Genomic DNA, 18,272 nt, shown 5'->3' with positions numbered 1-18,272 from the left:
CACGTTGAGGGACATGGGGGCACGACATGTGATACAGACTGAAATGAAAGTAGCAAGCAAATTCAATTCTAACTATTCCTGCCAAATATCAAGTGACACACGTAGCTATGGCTCACTGGGGATAGCATTTCCACCTCTCCTAAATCACTTCATTGAGAAAAAAAAAACTAAATTTCCCAGTAATCCAAGATGTTTAGATCCCCATTGGGGGGATTAATATCTCAACAGAATAGACTTTGTTTGCTGGAGAAAACTTAGGACCACATCAATAATGTTGCCTACCCTGCTGCTGAATGGAATAATCCTAGAACTTTACTTCATCATTGTCTCCTTATATTTCAGGTTTTGCAAGTTTTGCTCCCAAAACAGAAAGCATGGACTGACAATTTGGTGTAACCTTGTCCAGCTTCGTCTTTTTCAATCCTGACTGCCAACCACACTGGTGGACTTCCCCTCACTGTGGAGATGTGGCTATATTTATACCTGTCTCGCACTTCATGTGGGTGGCTGGCGCAAGAAAAACAAAATATGATCTGTTTTTAAGAGCGGTATCTGTTTGGATTGCTCTCATTCACTTAGTTAGACTGCCAAGTTTCAGACGGACATGAAGTGTTAGATGTGACGTGAACTGTCTGTATAGATTGATTTACTGCCTAGTAACCACCATGATTGAAGCACCGATAAATCCTCTTCTATGTCGATTCCTACATGATGTGCAGAGCATGCACTACAAGCAAGATGTACAAAGTTGTAAATGCAGGTTTACCACAAACAGCCTGGTAAGTAAAGTAGTCATAGCAAATGTGTTGAATGTTTCAAATCTGTGATTAATATTTACTAGTTTCTCTGGGTGAAAGAATCCTTTCCCGGAAATACTGACTCGTAGCTGATACAAGATTTATTTCTGATTTCTTGCTGTCTTCTAGATTGATCGTATTCCCGGCGAGCCATTGGGCCTGGAGATCAGTGGAGGCGCGGATACGCCAGAAGGTTGTATCTACATCAGCAGGGTACCAGACCACACGGCCGCCCAGCGCATCGGTCGGGTGCGGCCAGGGGACCAGCTGCTTGACGTCAGTGGGAACTGCATGGTAGGCATCACTCACGGCCAGGCCATGGAGGTACTACGACAAGTGGAGAACAACACTGTGCATGTGGTGGTGGCACGCAAGAAGCCAGAGACGGAGGAGAGCTATGATGAGAGTGAGGAGGAGGAGGAGGAGGAGGAGGATTACGTAGACAACCTAGCAGTGGAGCTAGCCAATGCTGGCTTTGGAAGTGATGGGGAACCAGCAGGTGCAAGCTCTGATCTGGAGTGCAGCAGTATTCCCCCAACATCCCCTGACGGTCAGCTACTGTCACCAATCGGATCATCCGATGAATTAGATGGCGCTGGTTTCTCTCGCGTGAAACAATCCACTCCTCAGCATGGACTACATCTTTTGATGTCAGAGAACAATAACTCTAACAAGAGGAAGAAGAAGCTGGCAAACCTGTCTCCGGGCATCAATAGCCCTTTGCTGAGGAGCCCCACTCTGTCAGAAGACGGTGTGGAGGGGGATCCTTTCCGATTCAGGTCCAACCTCAGCCCTAGGACTAAATTGGGACATATGAAAGGTAAGTCACAGCGACTCAACTTTTCTCCCACTGGCATGATGTCAAAGCTGAGAAATGAATTGTCTCAAATTCCAGTGGTAGGCTATAATCTATTTTTGCACATATCAATAGATTGATCTAATCACACAAGATCACACCAAGTTCTGTGAGAAAGAGCTGATGAGAGAAGCAGAGAAATAGAGATCCAAATTCTTAAATGTAAAACTTTGGGGAATTTTTTATAGGATTTCCCCTTTATTGGCAAGTTAATGAAGTCTTTCTGAGTGAAAATTTAATTTGGTTTAATGCAAGAAAGCGTATATGTCCAGGGCTAGCAATCAATAATCAGTATGGGATTGGGTTCATAGACTATTTTTGAACTGTTCAAAACTTGTCTACAATCATTGAATTACCACAACTGACCTCAGGATCTGATATAATCACCACAACTCTACTTCACAAATAAGACCACGATTTTAATGTTGGCTCAAATTTATTTTGATAGACATTTTAACAAAAATTCCCTGATCTCCTACTAATAGCAAAGTGTGGCATGTATGGCCGAGTGGATTGTATGGCAGTGGGAACCTAGCATTACAAACATGACCAGGGCATAGTACTGTTTCCACTGTGAACTAGCTGGATCTGGTTGTTGGCATGTTGCAAGGTTGTGTGGTATGAAGGAGTCTCTTGTTTTGTCACTTCTCAAAGCAGCTTAGGAGATTTTTGTAATCCACAGTGAATTAGGGCCATGATTTCACTTCAGAGCAGAAATCTTACAAATGAGTGTTTTCTACAGAACAGGTCCTTCAGCATGTTTGTGCAGATTATGTTTGAATCTGAATAGCACGAAGGTGCAGAGAGTTGAAGTTTTCAAGTTTGATGCACAGTATTACATAGACTAGATCTACATTGATTTGATGCTGCTGCTGCATATGTCTCCTTCATGGTCTCCCTTCTACATCCCACCACCCTCCCTCTGTGCTCTGTGGTGTCAATTCCAGTCCGGCCTAGGAGTGTCCAGGTGTGATGTCATTGATTCTCAGAGTGGCAGATGTTTAGGATTGATGATGAAGGTTCACTGCAAGGCTGACTTCATGGTTGACTGCCTGCTTAGAGTCATCCATGGGGCAGAAAAACTTCTCACCTGACGTCGCATATGTCTTCTCATTCTCTCTCTCTATTTCCACATTTTCCTTCTCCTCCTTTTCCTCCTCCTATTTTTTTCTCCTCATCATTCTCCTTTTATTCCTCATTTCCCGTCTCCATATTCTCCCATCATCTGAGACTGCCATTACATTTGTCAATAGACTGATGTATTGCATCAAAGGAATAAACTGAGAAAGCAATGCTGTCCAGTTCTCCTATTCATACTGAATATAGTCCAGTTTGTAGAAACTAGTTTGAATATTTGCAGCTGTGATAGAAAATTATTGATTGATCTCAATGTTTTATCAAGAGACTTAGTTGTCTGCCAATGCAGACAATAAAATAGAGTATGTTACAAGTTTGGACTTAGTAATGTTTTTCTTGGAATTCAAAGCAAAGTTACTCTCTTAATTGAGAAGTCATTTCTTCTCTCTAATGCTCAAGAGAAGTAACAATGTAATGTTGACTGTGTATAATAATAGAACCCCTCTCTCCATTACTCATCAAAGAAAACAATGAGGAGCCTAATTAATTTCATGTCTATGGCAACCTCTGATGTGAAGTTGCACAAATTTCCATAGTGTAAAGACTGCCGCGCTGAACATCAAAGACTCCAGGTAATGTGAGACAAGTACAGCTTTGATGTTTCGCTTCGATGACGGAGTTGCTGCGGCAGAAAGTGACGTCATGGTTACCCTCCAATGAACATTCTCAGAGCGGTGTTGCGCATTGTAGTGATCCAAGTGGGAGCAGATGTCTAAAATTAAAAGACTTCCGGAGGAAGTTACTGGAACTATGACACAAGACTTTATGTCATATCTCACTTGTGACATCATACCATGTCTCTAGACGCAAAGCAATTAAGTCATGTGTTCAGACTCTGGACTATGCTTGTTCTATGTTGATTCTGTTTTTGCAGTCTTATCAAAATGTAACTGTGTCATTTGCATGGAGAAAAACAGCTTAAAGTCAAAGTCCAAACTTTGTAGATAAACTAATATCATCACATGAATAAATGAACATTAACCCTAAAAAGGCTGGGGGGGGTTGAATCAACCCCCCCTCAACATTTTTTCGCGACTTCTCCGCGGCGCGAAATTTTTTGACCGCGCCGTTCGCCGACTTTTTACTTTCAAATCTCGCGCATCTTTTGACACCATTTTTGTGAAAATCGTGCATACTGTTACAATGCTGCATAACGTTTTATACAAGCCTGTCAGACCGAAAGTGGCTCAAAAACGTGATTTTGTGTATAAAGTCCATGCAAATGGAGTTTTCTCTTCTTATTCATAGAGATATGATTATTTTCACTTTTATAGGCTGAAACTAATTAATTTTAGCATAATTATGCTTGAAATAGGTTCTGTCATAAATTTTGCGGAAAAAAGATGATAAAACAAAAGGTCGAAAAAACATAGAAATACATAAGAAATTTAACAAACAATAAAGTATATAAGAAATTGATTTTGATACCAATTTTTTTTCAAGTACATTGTTAGGAATGCTACAAAGAATGTTTTCACCAAAAATTAGGATTCTAGGAGCTTTAATTTCTGATTTAGAGCAAAATATATGATTTTATGCATATATTAGCATAATTATTATGACGAAAATTTCCATTTCTCTTTGTATGCTTGGTAGATTACGCCACAGGTAATGCACGTGCCAAATTTCATGGCGATTGCGCAATCGATGGCCGAGATCTGGGGGGGGGGGGGGGTTGAATCAACCCCTCCCGGCCACAGAACACCCAAAAAAGCCCGGCCTGGTTAGGGTTAAATATTTTTGTTTGCTGTTAACGTCCTGTCTTAACATATAAGGCAGGGAGATGGGCTTCACAAAAGAAAATTTATTTCCTTAAGTGCCAGGGAGAAAAACAGCATAACGTCAAAGTTCAGACTTTGTAGATAAACTGATATCATCACATGAATGAGTAATATAAAATCTTATGTTAGCTGAAACATCCTATCATAAACATAGGGCAGGGAGATGATCTTCACAAAAGGATATTTTATCTTCATTTTCGTCAGTTCCATAAACTTTGGCTGCGTTAACCCAGTTAATGTGCGTGGCATGTATGGAGTATGTGTATTACACTGTCACCTTATATGTCATGTTTTATTTATTGACAAATAGGGCCTATGTGTAACATAAGTTTTACTTATTTTTGTTTATGGAAGAATAGTTTGAGAATAAAAATGCAGAAATCCGAGACAGCTTTTCAACAAGATTTCGTAAAATGATTTTTTTTTTTAGCCTCTCCAGTGTTAGGAGACAGTTTCAACATATGGAGAGGACCCTTTTTATGGCATTGATCTCCCCCCCCCCCCCCCCCCCCCCCCACACACATACACACACATACTAGAATAGCAGGGCAGTGACATGTGACCAGTGTATGGACACAAATGGGTCAAAATCCTCAAAATTACAAGACAAACACCTACTGGTATTATATTTTTTTACGGCTCTGGTGCCAACCTGCTACATGTTGGTAGTTCCTGGAATCAGTGTCAACACAACATTGGGAGGGTATGAGAGATAAGATGGCAGGGGTATGACATGAGGCCATTGTTAGGTAGCTATCAGAGCATCATGACTGTTGACACAATAACACCGTTCATTTTACCTTGCTTTGTGTGACAACCGCCTAATCTTATTCCTTCAGTAACCCTCTTGTCAGCTTTAGCGTTATAAATACGCAACTTTACAATAGTTTCTACAGTGTACAAACCAAACATGTATGTGTAATCATAAATCACGAATGAGTAAGCAGAGAATTACGAGGAAAAAAAAAAAATGTCATCACTCAAGTTGCCCCTTTTGATGAAATTGCAGCATGCACACGGGTTAGCTGTGTGACGTGTAGTCCACCACTAGCGTAGAATTGTACACACACACCCACATACATTTACATTACAAGTTATGTGTTTGTGGTTAGAAACAATGTCATATGGGACATATCTTTCCTTCAACCTAGTCTGTGTTTTAGAGATGGTGATGTAATTCCATTGAGTGTTGAGGTTATTATAGCCATTCTCTCTACATTGATGCCCTTTGGGTGCCCTCATAGATAGGTTCTTGATAGTAATAGGATTGGGGCCATTTTGAATCTTTCCTTTCTTTCTGAATTATTATTTTTTTTCTAATGCCATATCGTATCTTTCTCAGCAAAAGTCAATTAGAACATAAACTCTACAGATTCTTTTAGTTCTTTTCAGGACTATATGGATAACCGGGTCGATGACTCTTGGGCCACTGTTGTTTACTTACAAAGTGTAGTTTCATTGAAGCCGCAATTATGTTTATCCATAAGTTGGTCATTGTTTCAATTTTTATAGTGTTCAAGTTCTTCACTGTGTATTACTACTATGGTATGTGCATACCTTATGTATTAGTAATGTTTAGGTCATTGTATTGTCAGTTATCATTGTTATGGCTACTATGTTTACAAGAAAAAAAAATGAATAATTCCGAGAGCAGTCCATCCCTCCTTGCCAAGTTGATCTCTTGCCTAGCATTGAGGTTGAAAACAAAGCCAATGCACAAGTTACTTCTTCTTTTTTTTTTAAACCAAAGTCAGTGGAAAGCGTCCAAACCATGAAATATTGTCTTCGGATGAAAAATTATGTCACTTACATGCAATATGGAGGGAATAAACCAACAGTCTAAATTGAAATTTAAAAAAAGAATAAAAGAAAATCCAACCCTTAAAGATTTCACAAAGATTTGAATAGTTCCTGTCAAAAGTCCTGACATGTTTCTGTTTCTATATCTACAACTTACGTTGTATATAAATACATCAGTATTTTATCTTTTCAGCCTGTCCGCAATTTCTAGAAAGTGTTAACCTTGTTATCTGGTTTCCATGGCAGGAAATTGTCCATCGTAGTTCAAACCACTAGCGGTCATTTGCATTTAGTATTCTTCTATCTTCACCTTGTCTGACCACTTCCCTCCTGGTAAACATGACTTTGAAGTCTGTAATTGGGAGAAGAGAGCAATTAAAAACTCTGTTGTACTTGTATAAACACTGCTGATTACTCATCATCTTACTGCAGGTGAAATACACTGATAATTGCATTCATGGCAATCAGGAATTGACCTACACAAAACGTAAAGGATGTACAGGTGTACATTCTATTTTCGTCAAACTCTTCTTTTCCTGTCTGCTGTTTTGTCCCGTTTCTTCTATCCCATTGCGTTGTTATACTTTGCACTCACTGAGGTGTGACATGAAATTCTGTGAATTTTCTAACGAGTATGAATTACCATTAATGTCAGGAAGCATTGTGCAGTAAATGTAGATATGTTTGCTGCAGGGTAAATCTTTTATGTCAAATTTTTTCTTTCTTTTCTTTATTCCACCAGAGCATCATTAGCAGTACAATGTATGTGTCCCACACTAGTGATGCCTGCGTGTAGAATTTCCTTATAAGTTCAGTGCTGATTAGTGACCAAAGTGTGCAGCCACAAGGCAAACATTAGCACATAACCTGGTTGGCTAGACAGATTGTTTGAGTTATAGGCAGCAGTGGCTGTGAGCACATGTGCTTTGGGCCTGTCTGTTCAACGAATCCACGTCATTCACCTACCACTGCCAAGTACTTCATTTTCATGAAGGGGAAACTTAGTCTCATCTCCAGGCTGTAATGATATATGAAATATTATGCAGCTCAGAGGACATATATTAATAAACAGAGAAAGGTGATATGATCAAAGTTTGATTATTCAAGATGGATAGATAATGGGCATGTATGGTCTTTGAAAAAGAAAAAAAAATTAAATACAGATTTTGTATTCTAAAGACATGAACATGTATCATCTTGCTGTGTTTGTAATTTACATTAATATTCTTTGGCATATGTATCACATAGCATATATATCACGACATCACACTTAATAATGATAACATGCAGAAAATATTTTTGTATGAAACTTAAAATGCTGAAGAATGCAAGTCTGTCTCCATGGCAATACACTGTAGTTCTTAGTTTGGTGTGTGATAAAAATGTCTCTTCCACTGAGTATTCGTATCAAGTTCACAGCATCATAACAATGATTGCTTTTGACAGAAGAAATTGCACTCTTTTCTTCCATAATGGATGGCAATGAAAACAAAAAGCAAACATGAAAAGGAGTTGTGAAATATGCATACTACAGAGTATTAATATCTTCACAAAATTGCTATGGCCTGATTGTAAAGTCATCTAATGAAGAGGAGCCCCTTCTGGTAAGAAGATTGGCTTGAGTTGAGACTAGCACAAGCGTGTGAAGCGTGACACCGAGGAACTTTGATAGATTGCCATTGGAGCGTGTTTGCCATGGTTATAAAGAAGGGTGACTGTGGTAGGGGGATTCAAAGCCGATTTGTTGCTGGAACAGGAAGCTCCGGTAGTGCCTGCACAGGTGTGCTTTGATGCAGAGCTAGTAGAGAAGGGGAGAGGAGGTTCACAGGGCTGAAGGGTGCTCATCTCATTGTCCAACCTGGGTTACTTTTGGCTGAGGTCGTCTCTTTACCCATTCAATGTTCACTGGTGTACAACATTAGCACAGATTTGTTAGTGTCTACCGGTAGAGAGTGTCAGGTTTTCCATTCAGTGGCAGTCTTCTCAAAGTGTGTGACAGAGATCAAACCAGACTGGCGGAACTTGGCTGAATCCTGCTAATTGACGTTCCTCCTGGTGTGAAGTTATTACCTATTACCGTCATAGAAATCAAATCAAATTGGGATTACGTGATTGTTTGGAAGAAGTGAGACTTAAAAGACACCAATATCACCGTGGCAGAAGAATCTGGTCAAGCTTGACCAGGAGTTGTCCAGCAATCATTGACCACTGAACATTTGCTGGACTCTGACTGAAGACGTCATGACAGCTACTCTGCAGATCAACCCATGGTGGGACTACGGCTTTTATTGTAAGCTTCTCTTTCTTCTAATTTACCTGTATTTTCCTTTGACTGCCTCTACAAAAATCTTTCTTGCACTACTTGCCTTCTCTTTATTCATCTTGATATAGTGCATAAAATGTTTCCCAGGGAATCAGTTGAGACATCAAATTATACCAAAAGAGGGTTAGCTACTATAGGTCTCTTCTTCTTCTTGACTAAAGATATAATGACACTAATGGTCAACTTTGTATGTCACTCATGTGTACCTGTCGGTAGTTATCACATGGTAACATTATTCTCCAGCTTGTGGAAAGAATACCAGTACCTCATATCAGCATACAGTACCTCTTTATCCAGTGTGCAACTTGTAATAGTTGCCTCTTTCATATCCTTGCCCTATTAATATGCCTATTGCTAAATGTTCATTCAGGAGCTTACTCAGAAAGACAGACCATAATCTTGTGACTAGTCATTTAGATTTCTGGTCATGTTGAAAAAAAAAAAAACACACACACACACACACAGAATATGATATGATAGACATTATAATGATTAGACAAGTTTCTCTGTAAACCCATTACAGACCAGATATGTCATGTTATCTGCATAGCTATGTTTAAGGTACTGTTTAACTTTGGGAGCAGCGATTTAAAAAATATTTGAGTTATCACATTTGATGTTAATGTGTGGGTCAGTTGTATCACAAAACATCCTACCATGTAAAAATTTTACAATGAAGCCTAAAATGTAAGGAGATATCACTATTTTTCTGAGTAAACTATAACTGCAATTGGTTTAGTCTAGAAACAGTTTTATCATAGCTGTTGTTCACATTTTGTAAATTTGATAATACTTTACATTGATTATACAGATTAAATTGTGTACATTGGTAGTTTCTATCCCTAACTCACATTTTAAAACTATTTTGAAACACAAGAGCTGGATTTTTGTTTCATCTGCAAATGGTAAATAATGCCCTTAAGACTTCAATTTTCATGGGCAGTGGTGCAGTCAAATGAACATTGCTATACATGTAGGTGAGGGAAAAAAACAACAACTAAAAACTATTACAAATTAGTCACTATATTGCCTCCAGATTTTAGAATTTTTGAATTGAATTGAATTGAACAGGTTTTATTAGAAATCATGTCTGGCAGCCAAAGGCTGAATGCCAAGTAAATCATGTTTTCATGTTTTAATAGGGTGACTTCAACCATTGATGAATTCAACAGTCGACAGTCTAAAATAACCTTTGATTTTTCAAATGTAGTGAATAATCATGTAAATAAATATACAAAATGAGATGAGCTGAATAAGTCTTGCACATCTCCTACACCATGAACTTAGCTTTGTAGTTGGTTACCATGGAAGTGTTCATGCATGAAAGTGAAAACCCATGGGACTCCGAATCCTTTTCCATATATATTTTTATTTTTTTTCCAATTAAAAGCTTCTTTCAGTCACTGGCTGTGTTATAAATACCTCAGGGATGACAGACAGCTCCAAACAAGATTCCTTGATCCACTCCCAAAGCTACCAGGTCAGCTTGTGGCAGCTCAAAAGTTTCAGTTATAATAAAACTGATAGCGTGATATTGAAGTTCTGAAGACCACCTGACTAATAACTAGCCAGCATGCTCCACTGTCTACTGCCATTTTTAGAATATACCATGTAGGTTATTTGAAGTGGGTGGCAAACCCCCATAACAACAACAACAACAACAATAACAGACCCTGAGAGTCAAATATAAATTTAGCATTGCCCTGAATAGAACTCAAACTATTTAGAGTTTCTCTATGTAAGAAGAAGAAAAAAACCCAAATAAACCCTGTAACTCTAGATGAATATTTTTATCCCACTCAAAATTTGTATACCGGTATTTTATTATTATCATTGAGGGGTAGAGACACAGTGTTTGTGCCTTCAGACTTCAGTGTTTGGTAGCCATGTCTGATTCTTGTGACAGGGTGTAATAAGGCAAAACAAGTTTGTCTTAAAGTATTCTTGGATGTAAGGCAGGAAGTTCACTGTCATTTATTTTTTTGTTTGTTTTTGTTTGTTTTTAGTCAACCAGCCATCTTACTGAAATAGATGGGCCACATACATACTGCCCAAAGGATGCTCCAGATATATTTACCATTTGCTGAGGTTGTTTGGTTATAACAGGAACATATTTTATACCAGTTGGTATCACAGCAGTTTAGAATTATTAATGTGTGCAGTAGTGACATTTCATAGACAACATCATATTTATGTTTATTTTCCTGATTTAATGATCATGAAATGACAGTAACAACAACACCATCTGCAGTCTGGCGTCTGTAATTTGTACTAAATTGATGTATGCATCCCTATGTAGGCCTATTCCACCACAGACAAAAGCAACAGCTGAAACTACTGTTTATCTTACAAATTTCATGAAATGTTTCATCACTCCTTTGTAGACTTGTTTTAATAGACAGGTTCCCATGTTTGTAAATGAAATAGTTACTGAATATTTGTCTCGAATAAAATATCTTTTTAAATAGTTATAAAAGGACACAAGAATGAGAAAACAGTCATTCATCACTGTATGTTTAAAAGAAAATGCCACACAAAACAAAAACCAAGTTACTAGGTCATGCTTCTAGAAATGCTGTGAGTAAGAGCTCTTACGATGAGTGGATGCTACCCAATTGTCATCAGTGCGAATCCTAGAGACGCCCTGGTATTGGTTTTATGCCTCAGTGAGTCAGAGGGTAGCAGAAGGAATAGAAACCTTTGCCCATTTAGCGAAGCTTTTGTTATCAAGTAGCAATTATGTGTTACCTTGCGAGGCAGTCATGCGCCCAAACAAAGCAAATAGCCAGTGGGCCTTGTATGTGATTAAGATTGACCACTATCAGTGGACATAGTTAGGGCAGAATTATTCAGTAGTTTCGTATAGAATTGCTACCACCAATGGGTGGGGCTGCTCCAAGGGAAGAAGTTTGTGCACATGTTATGTGGGGGCGGGATGATATCATGAGGGATTCCACCATTGTGTGAGTCAGTACTTCACACTGAAATGATTTCCAAAGAACAGGGGTAAACTCCCATGAGATCAGCACGGGGACCATTGACTGTCTTACTGAGAATGGGGGGGGGGGGGGGGGGAGGGGGTAGAAAACTTTAGTAATCACACCTCACATGAAAGAAACATGATAAGGCAGGCATGTGGGAAAGATTTGCTGTCACCTAGTAAACCACCACATGGTTGAATTTAATACTCCCAGGACTTTGGGGTTTAGGAATAAAAGAGGAGGTTGGATATGTCAGAGTTTTGTTACAATAACATGTGATTTTAAAGAAAAACAAAGCTGGAGACCTTGCTGTAAAAGGGATGAATGTTATCCCTCTGGGTGCTATGAGTGCTGATTAGCACAGAAAACCCCATCATTGCATGCTCTGTCCAAAGTCCCTTGCACAGAAATGGTTAAAAGACTTTTATCAGGTTGCCTTTTTTTTCTCAATGTCTAAAGCAAGATTTGAGGGATTTCCCTTTCTTCATGTTGGTGCACTGGGCAGTGTCCAATATTTGAAATGCATTCAAGTATGATTCACAATGAAGTTTTCTGCAGAGAAAAAAAAAATCAATTGTCTAAGATTCTTTTCTTTTTTGTTACTGTTCTAGTGCTATACGAGGGAGGGGCTAACCACTAATAGAACGAATACATCATTTACATTTTTATCTTCCATCACTGATAGCCCAGCTTCGTGTGGGCGTATGAAGAAGTGACAAATTATGAATTGCAAGCTTTTTTGCCCTTGAAATCCCAACAGCTGGCTCAGCCACTGTGACTAGTACAACATCACTGCTGCAACGTGTTTGCTTTATCAGGTGTTTGTGGCAAGTCATGGGTAACATGAAATCCTGGGCATGTTTGCAGGTACACTTTGTATCTAGAGCAAGCATATTCCAGGTCTCTTATTTGGATAAAATGGAAGTAAAGCCCAAAGGGTTTGGTGCCACCCACTATGCGCAATATTCACACCAGCTTTTCAATAGTGATAAAATCATTTTTATTTGTTCATTTATTCAGTTATTTATTTTTATTTATTTACCCCTTCTGTTTTTAGCTCACCTGAGCCAAAGGCTCAAGTGAGCTATTGCGATCGCCCTTCGTCCGGCGTCCGTCGTGCGTCGTGCGTCGTGCGTCGTGCGTCGTCCGTCGTCCGTCGTCCGTCGTCCGTCGTCCGTCGTCCGTCGTGCGTCGTGCGTAAACTTTTTACATTTTCATCTTCTTCTTGAAAACCCCAAGACCGATTTTCATCAAACTTGGCAGGTAGCATCCCTAGGGGGTTAGGAACTCAATTTGTTAAAATGGACACCATGCCCCACCCAGGGGGCCCCCAGGGGGGCCCAAACCCCCCAAAATTAAGGAATCTGTAAAAATCTTCTTCTCTAGAACCAGAAGTGATAGAGCTAAGTTAATACTATGAGTTAGTACATTGATGACTGTAGTTTCAAGTTTGTTCATGGCAGAATCAGGGGTGCCCCCCTTGGGACCCAGGGGAGGGGGGTGGGGAAGGGTTCTAATGGGGCCTAAATTGTACATTTTCATCTTCTTCTTGAGAACCCCATGACCCATTTTCACCAAACTTGGCAGGTAGCATCCCTAGGGGGTTAGGAACTCAATTTGTTAAAATGGGCACCATGCCCCACCTAGGGGGCCCCCAGGGGGCCCAAACCCCCCAAAATTAAGGAATCCGCAAAAATCTTCTTCTCTAGAACCAGAAGTGATAGAGCTAAGTTAATACTATGAGTTAGTACATTGATGACTGTAGTTTCAAGTTTGTTCATGGCAGAATCAGGGGTGCCCCCCTTGGGACCCAGGGGAGGGGGTGAGGAGGGGTCCTAATGGGGCCTAAATTGTACATTTTTATCTTCTTCTTGAAAACCCCATGACCCATTTTCACCAAACTTGGCAGGTAGCATCCCTAGGGGGTTAGGATCTCAATTTGTTAAAATGGGCACCATGCCCAACCCAGGGGGCCCCCAGGGGTCCCAAACCCCCCAAATGAAGGAATCTTTATAAATCTCTAGAATCAGAAGTTATAGAGCTGAGATAATATCATGAGTGAGTACATTAATGACTGTAGTTTCAAGTTTGTTCATAGGAGATCCAGGGGTGCCCCTCTTAGGTAGGGGGGGGGGGGGGGTGGTTGGAAGGGTCCAAATGGGGGCCTGAATTGTACATTTTCATCTTCTTCCTGAAAACCTCATGATGGATTTTTGTCAAACTTGGCAGGTAGTATCCCTAGGGGGTCAGGATCTCAATTTATCAAAATGGGCACCATGCCCCACCCAGAGGGCCCCAGGGGGCCCCAATCCCCCCAAATTAAGGAATCTTAAAAAAATTGGGCCCTTATTGTACATTTTCATCTTCTACTTGAGAATGCCTGGTCAAATTTTAATTTAGATTAGTGACTGCGTGAAAGGTGAACTTGCGATACTCAGGTGAGCGCTAGACCCGCGGGTCTCTTGTTTAATTTAGTAATTTATTTTGTTATTTATTTTTATATTTTCTACAGAGATCCTTTGAAATGGTTTATATTGGCTGAATCATTAACAAATTGTGCTTCTTTGCCTCATGTAAAGTTATATAAGCCCAAACATGATTTATCTTGTGAAAGCCACCCAGTAGTATGCTGAGGATAGTAATGATAAGATGTCGATGCAAAGGATTTTCATATCAGTAAGTTTCCTCTGATACTACTAATACTACCTGTCATCGTGATCCAACCAGTGATACAGCATCAGGGCCATGCATGTTTAATTGAATGGTGACAGAGACACCTAAATGTCAAGGTAGCTTTGTGGTCGACCTGATTTGCCAAGTTTTATGTGGAAAGGATTCAGACGAGTAGAGCGACAAGGTTGTATGCAGAACAAATCTTACATCCATCACAGAATTTAACTTTTGACCTTTGCAGTGTCTAACGTAGATTCAAAATGTGATGCACGGTTGTAGCTGCAATTGCCATGACTTCCTATTGTTTATATACCATGTGTACATGTAGCATGCATCATGTGTGCAGTCAATAAGGACAATTAACTTTTTTTCTGTAAGGCAGATCTTACTCACATTTCATCACGTCATGTAATACAATGTAGGTCTTGCTGACCAAAGACAGTCAGTCTATAGGAAGATGTTTTTGTTTTGTTCCTTTTCTTGCCATTGAACAAATTGTCTGGAAGATTGTTTGTCTGCTTGTGCTTACCTTGTAAGTCTGTCTCATTTAATGTTGAGATATTGCCAGGATGTGTTTCCATGGCAACAATCAACTTTGTGGCTTGTAGGTAAACAGGAAATGTGAAGAAATGAGAAAGATGGCACACTGTCAGCCATTGTCTGGTCAGTAGCTTGGTAGTGGGACAAACACAGGAAGTCTTCATTGTAGGACAGAGCTCATAGGATGAACAGCCCTTCGTATCAACATGTAGTCAGTCAGCTGTTCAATGTCATTGGATGACTGTTGAAACAGCGAGCACTTGTCTCTGTTGGTTGCCTTCTTATTCTTTTTTTTAATGCTTCCATGCCATGATTTTACGTTATCAAGCTTTAGAGAAATGTTAATATGTATATTTATGAACATTAAGTTTTTGTCTCAATTTTGTAATGGAAAGAGACATAAGAACCATAAAAAACTTAGTCGATGCAATCCCCCCCCCCCCCCAGTAAATTACTCATGAAAATGTTTGTTAGATTTTATTGGGATAGAGGTTTACAATGCAAACCAAACTATAAATCGAACCAAGATGTGCAAGCTATTCCAAAATTTAGCATCAGCCTCACAAATACAGCAACAAAGACTGAGTGTCATACAAAAAAGTAAATGGTCAATTCCTCCCCATCCCCAGCAATTCCCTCATGTTCATAAAGTGCCATGAAAGTGTATTCATTGGTTGTACATTCATGATTTGAGAGATGAAACAAACAAACTTGTTAAAAGTGTGTTCAGTTTTGACATCATTTTGATTGTTCTGTTTCTTACCAGATGATACCAAGCCCAGTTTCTCCCAGCGAGGTCTCCTAGAAAGATCCTTCTCAGAGAGCTCAAACTCTACCATCCTCCTCTCAACCGGAGAGCTGGAGAAACTCATCGAGGAGGCCAACCAATCCCTGGATGAGGCAGATGACAGCGACATCGCCGTCATCGTCCTCCACAAAGACGACGAGAACCAGGGCTTGGGGCTGACTGTGGCTGGTGGTGTCGACCAGGAGGTTCGAGAAATCACGGTGAGTGTTTCGCTGTATTTCTGCATGACAGCTCCTCGTTGAATACATTGCAAAAATGAAATAAATCAACATATTGGCATTTGCACGAATTACCACAGTGTTTTGAAAAGGCCTTACTGGTGTAATACAGGCATAAAACTGATATCGTGTACTTTTTAGGCATGATATTCTATAGATTTAAATCTGATTTCAGATTTTTTTTTGTCAAGTCTACACACATTTTGCTTTTTCCATGTATCAAAATCACCTGAAATTTTTGATTTCCGATTTTTTCAACAAACCTCAATATCATACCTGCTTTTGTTGCATACTTTTTCATACGTTTACTATTGCAAGTAATAGGATCATTAAATTGATAAACATTTGTGATGAAGACGTGCCTGTGAGGAATGCCTTGAAATGAGATGACCACACCATGAAACATTTTAGGGATTGATTGTCTATCATAAAAGTGCTACTTCCTTGTATATGATGTAAAGATCAACTTGTTGCATCTACTTTTGTGATTGCATGATATCCCATATAAATAGACTATCAAAACCTGGTTGTACTTGTTCACTTTGAGACAAGTTGCCATATATCAAGATGAATTTTTATGCCAATTGAATGACAGGTGCATAGAGTGATTCCCAGTGGACTGGCTGACAGGGATTGTAGAATCCAGCGAGGTGACCGGCTCATCTCAGTCAACGGCAGAGTCCTGAAGGACGTGACCCACAACCAGGCCCTGGCCCTGCTTAAGACCAAGAGGAGAGATGTGGTCCTGGTGGTGGCCAGACCACTGGAGCTAGAGGAAACAGGTAAGAAGGGTTGCCATGGAGATCTCATCAGGAACACAATGAGATGAGCAGTAGTTTGAATTGTACATTTTCTATTTCAAATTCTTCATCAAAGATTTTCTCAGTCTCAGAGAATAATAGGTAGTTGACCTTGACGGAATTTTGTTAGGGATGGAGGTGGGGTGGGATGGGAGCTGTTTTTATTAGGGGCATGTATTCTGCATAGCATTGTCAGGGTCCCCATTTCATAGACAAAATGCAGTACCAGGGTATATCCATGACTTCCAAGCATTGCTATACAATTAACTAAAAGGTGATTGGTCATTTCAGTGTTGTTGTAATTATTGCAGGTTGCAAATGTACAGTGCATAAAGAACATGGGCTTTGGTTCTAGTAAAAACATTTCTTTTCTTTTCTTTTGTTTTTTCTTGTAATGCTCAAGTGATATATCAGATTGAATGTTTTTGTGATGTAGTATGCTATGAGCAGTTCAGGTGCATCTGGCTGTGAATTTTAACCCATTGAGGATGAGCTGATTTAGCTCTAACACACATTTCCCATAAATAGCTGCCATAGTTTTAGCATGTAACCCATGCATCATTTTTTAGGAAGTAAAAAATCATGTCTGTTGCCCTTGTGTCTTTTTAACAGAGGAAGAAGGTGATACAGAGGACATTGAGATGGCCAAGGGTCCAGCAGGTCTTGGTTTCAGCGTGGAAGGTGGGAAGGGCTCCCCCAAGGGTGACTTGCCAATCACTGTCAAGAAGATCTTTATGGGAGGTGTGGCAGACCGCAGCGGACTGCTCCATGTTGGTGACGAGATTGTGGAGGTCAACGGCAAGAAACTTTTGGGACTGACGCACTTTGAAGCTTGGACTTTCCTCAAAGCTGTCCCTACAGGGATGGTCAAGTTAAAAATCCGCAAACCCTCTACGAAGGAGAAGGAGGACGAGGAGGCAAAGGGGATAGCAAAACTATCAGCCAACCTTGAGTAGAGAGGGCGCTATTGTATGAGGACACTATGACATCATTACAACCATTGAGGTGCTTGTGTGGCAAACAGGCTGACCTGCTGAACTGGTCTGTAATCAAAGGGGCTGCAGTAGGAGACTATTAGGGTGAGGATGTCTATGCAAGCCATCGATGGACAGACTTGAGCATGAAGCTTCTCAAAGCTTAATGATGCTAACAAGGCTTACAGTGTGCTAGCTTGAAGTTAGCACAAGAGATGCATCAGACGTTGTCTTGATTGCTAAGGTATAGCTGTAGAGATGAATAGCCTAATACGAGAAACAAACTGTGGAGTTGTAGGAATTCTTTCATGGTGACCATGAAGCCCTGGTTTATAAACAGGGACTGAATGTTGCTAAAGCTAACTTTGGCGTTGCTGCTGGTTCACTGAACAAGTTGTGATTCAGTTTAGATAAGAAGGAGTCAAACTATCATGATTTATTGCACTCTGTAAAGGATCGAGTTCTACATCTGAATACAGACACTGGGCAGGTTTTTTTCAGCAATTCACACCAGTTGTCATGACTCTGGGAGCCAGTAAGTCTAGATTTTTTTTTTTCTGTCATAAAGACATGGATATGTCCAT

At 39.9% G+C, this 18,272-nt stretch overlaps 1 protein-coding gene across 2 annotated transcripts in view; it reads left to right on the top strand.

The window, feature by feature from the left end:
• LOC139722357 (multiple PDZ domain protein-like) overlaps positions 1 to 17,959 on the top strand; it is a 42,814-nt gene extending 24,855 nt beyond the window's left edge. Inside the window, exons 1-5 of one of the 2 annotated variants that reach the window (XM_071633666.1) lie at positions 670 to 779; positions 927 to 1,617; positions 15,655 to 15,896; positions 16,510 to 16,696; positions 17,327 to 17,959. In XM_071633666.1, the coding sequence (XP_071489767.1) occupies positions 723 to 779; positions 927 to 1,617; positions 15,655 to 15,896; positions 16,510 to 16,696; positions 17,327 to 17,670 (1,521 nt within the window). In that variant the 5' untranslated portion in view covers positions 670 to 722 and the 3' untranslated portion in view covers positions 17,671 to 17,959. Of the gene's footprint in view, positions 1 to 669; positions 780 to 926; positions 1,618 to 15,654; positions 15,897 to 16,509; positions 16,697 to 17,326 lie in introns of those variants that run through there. The other variant, XM_071633665.1, reaches the window with a different exon arrangement.
• Positions 17,960 to 18,272: the final 313 nt, after the last annotated feature.

This window comes from Diadema antillarum, unplaced genomic scaffold (genome assembly GCF_040938485.1).
Source record: "Diadema antillarum isolate AM-2024a unplaced genomic scaffold, OU_Dant_1.0 scf00000163, whole genome shotgun sequence".
NCBI lineage: Eukaryota > Metazoa > Echinodermata > Echinoidea > Diadematoida > Diadematidae > Diadema > Diadema antillarum.
This window is presented reverse-complemented; position numbering and strand designations above follow the sequence as displayed.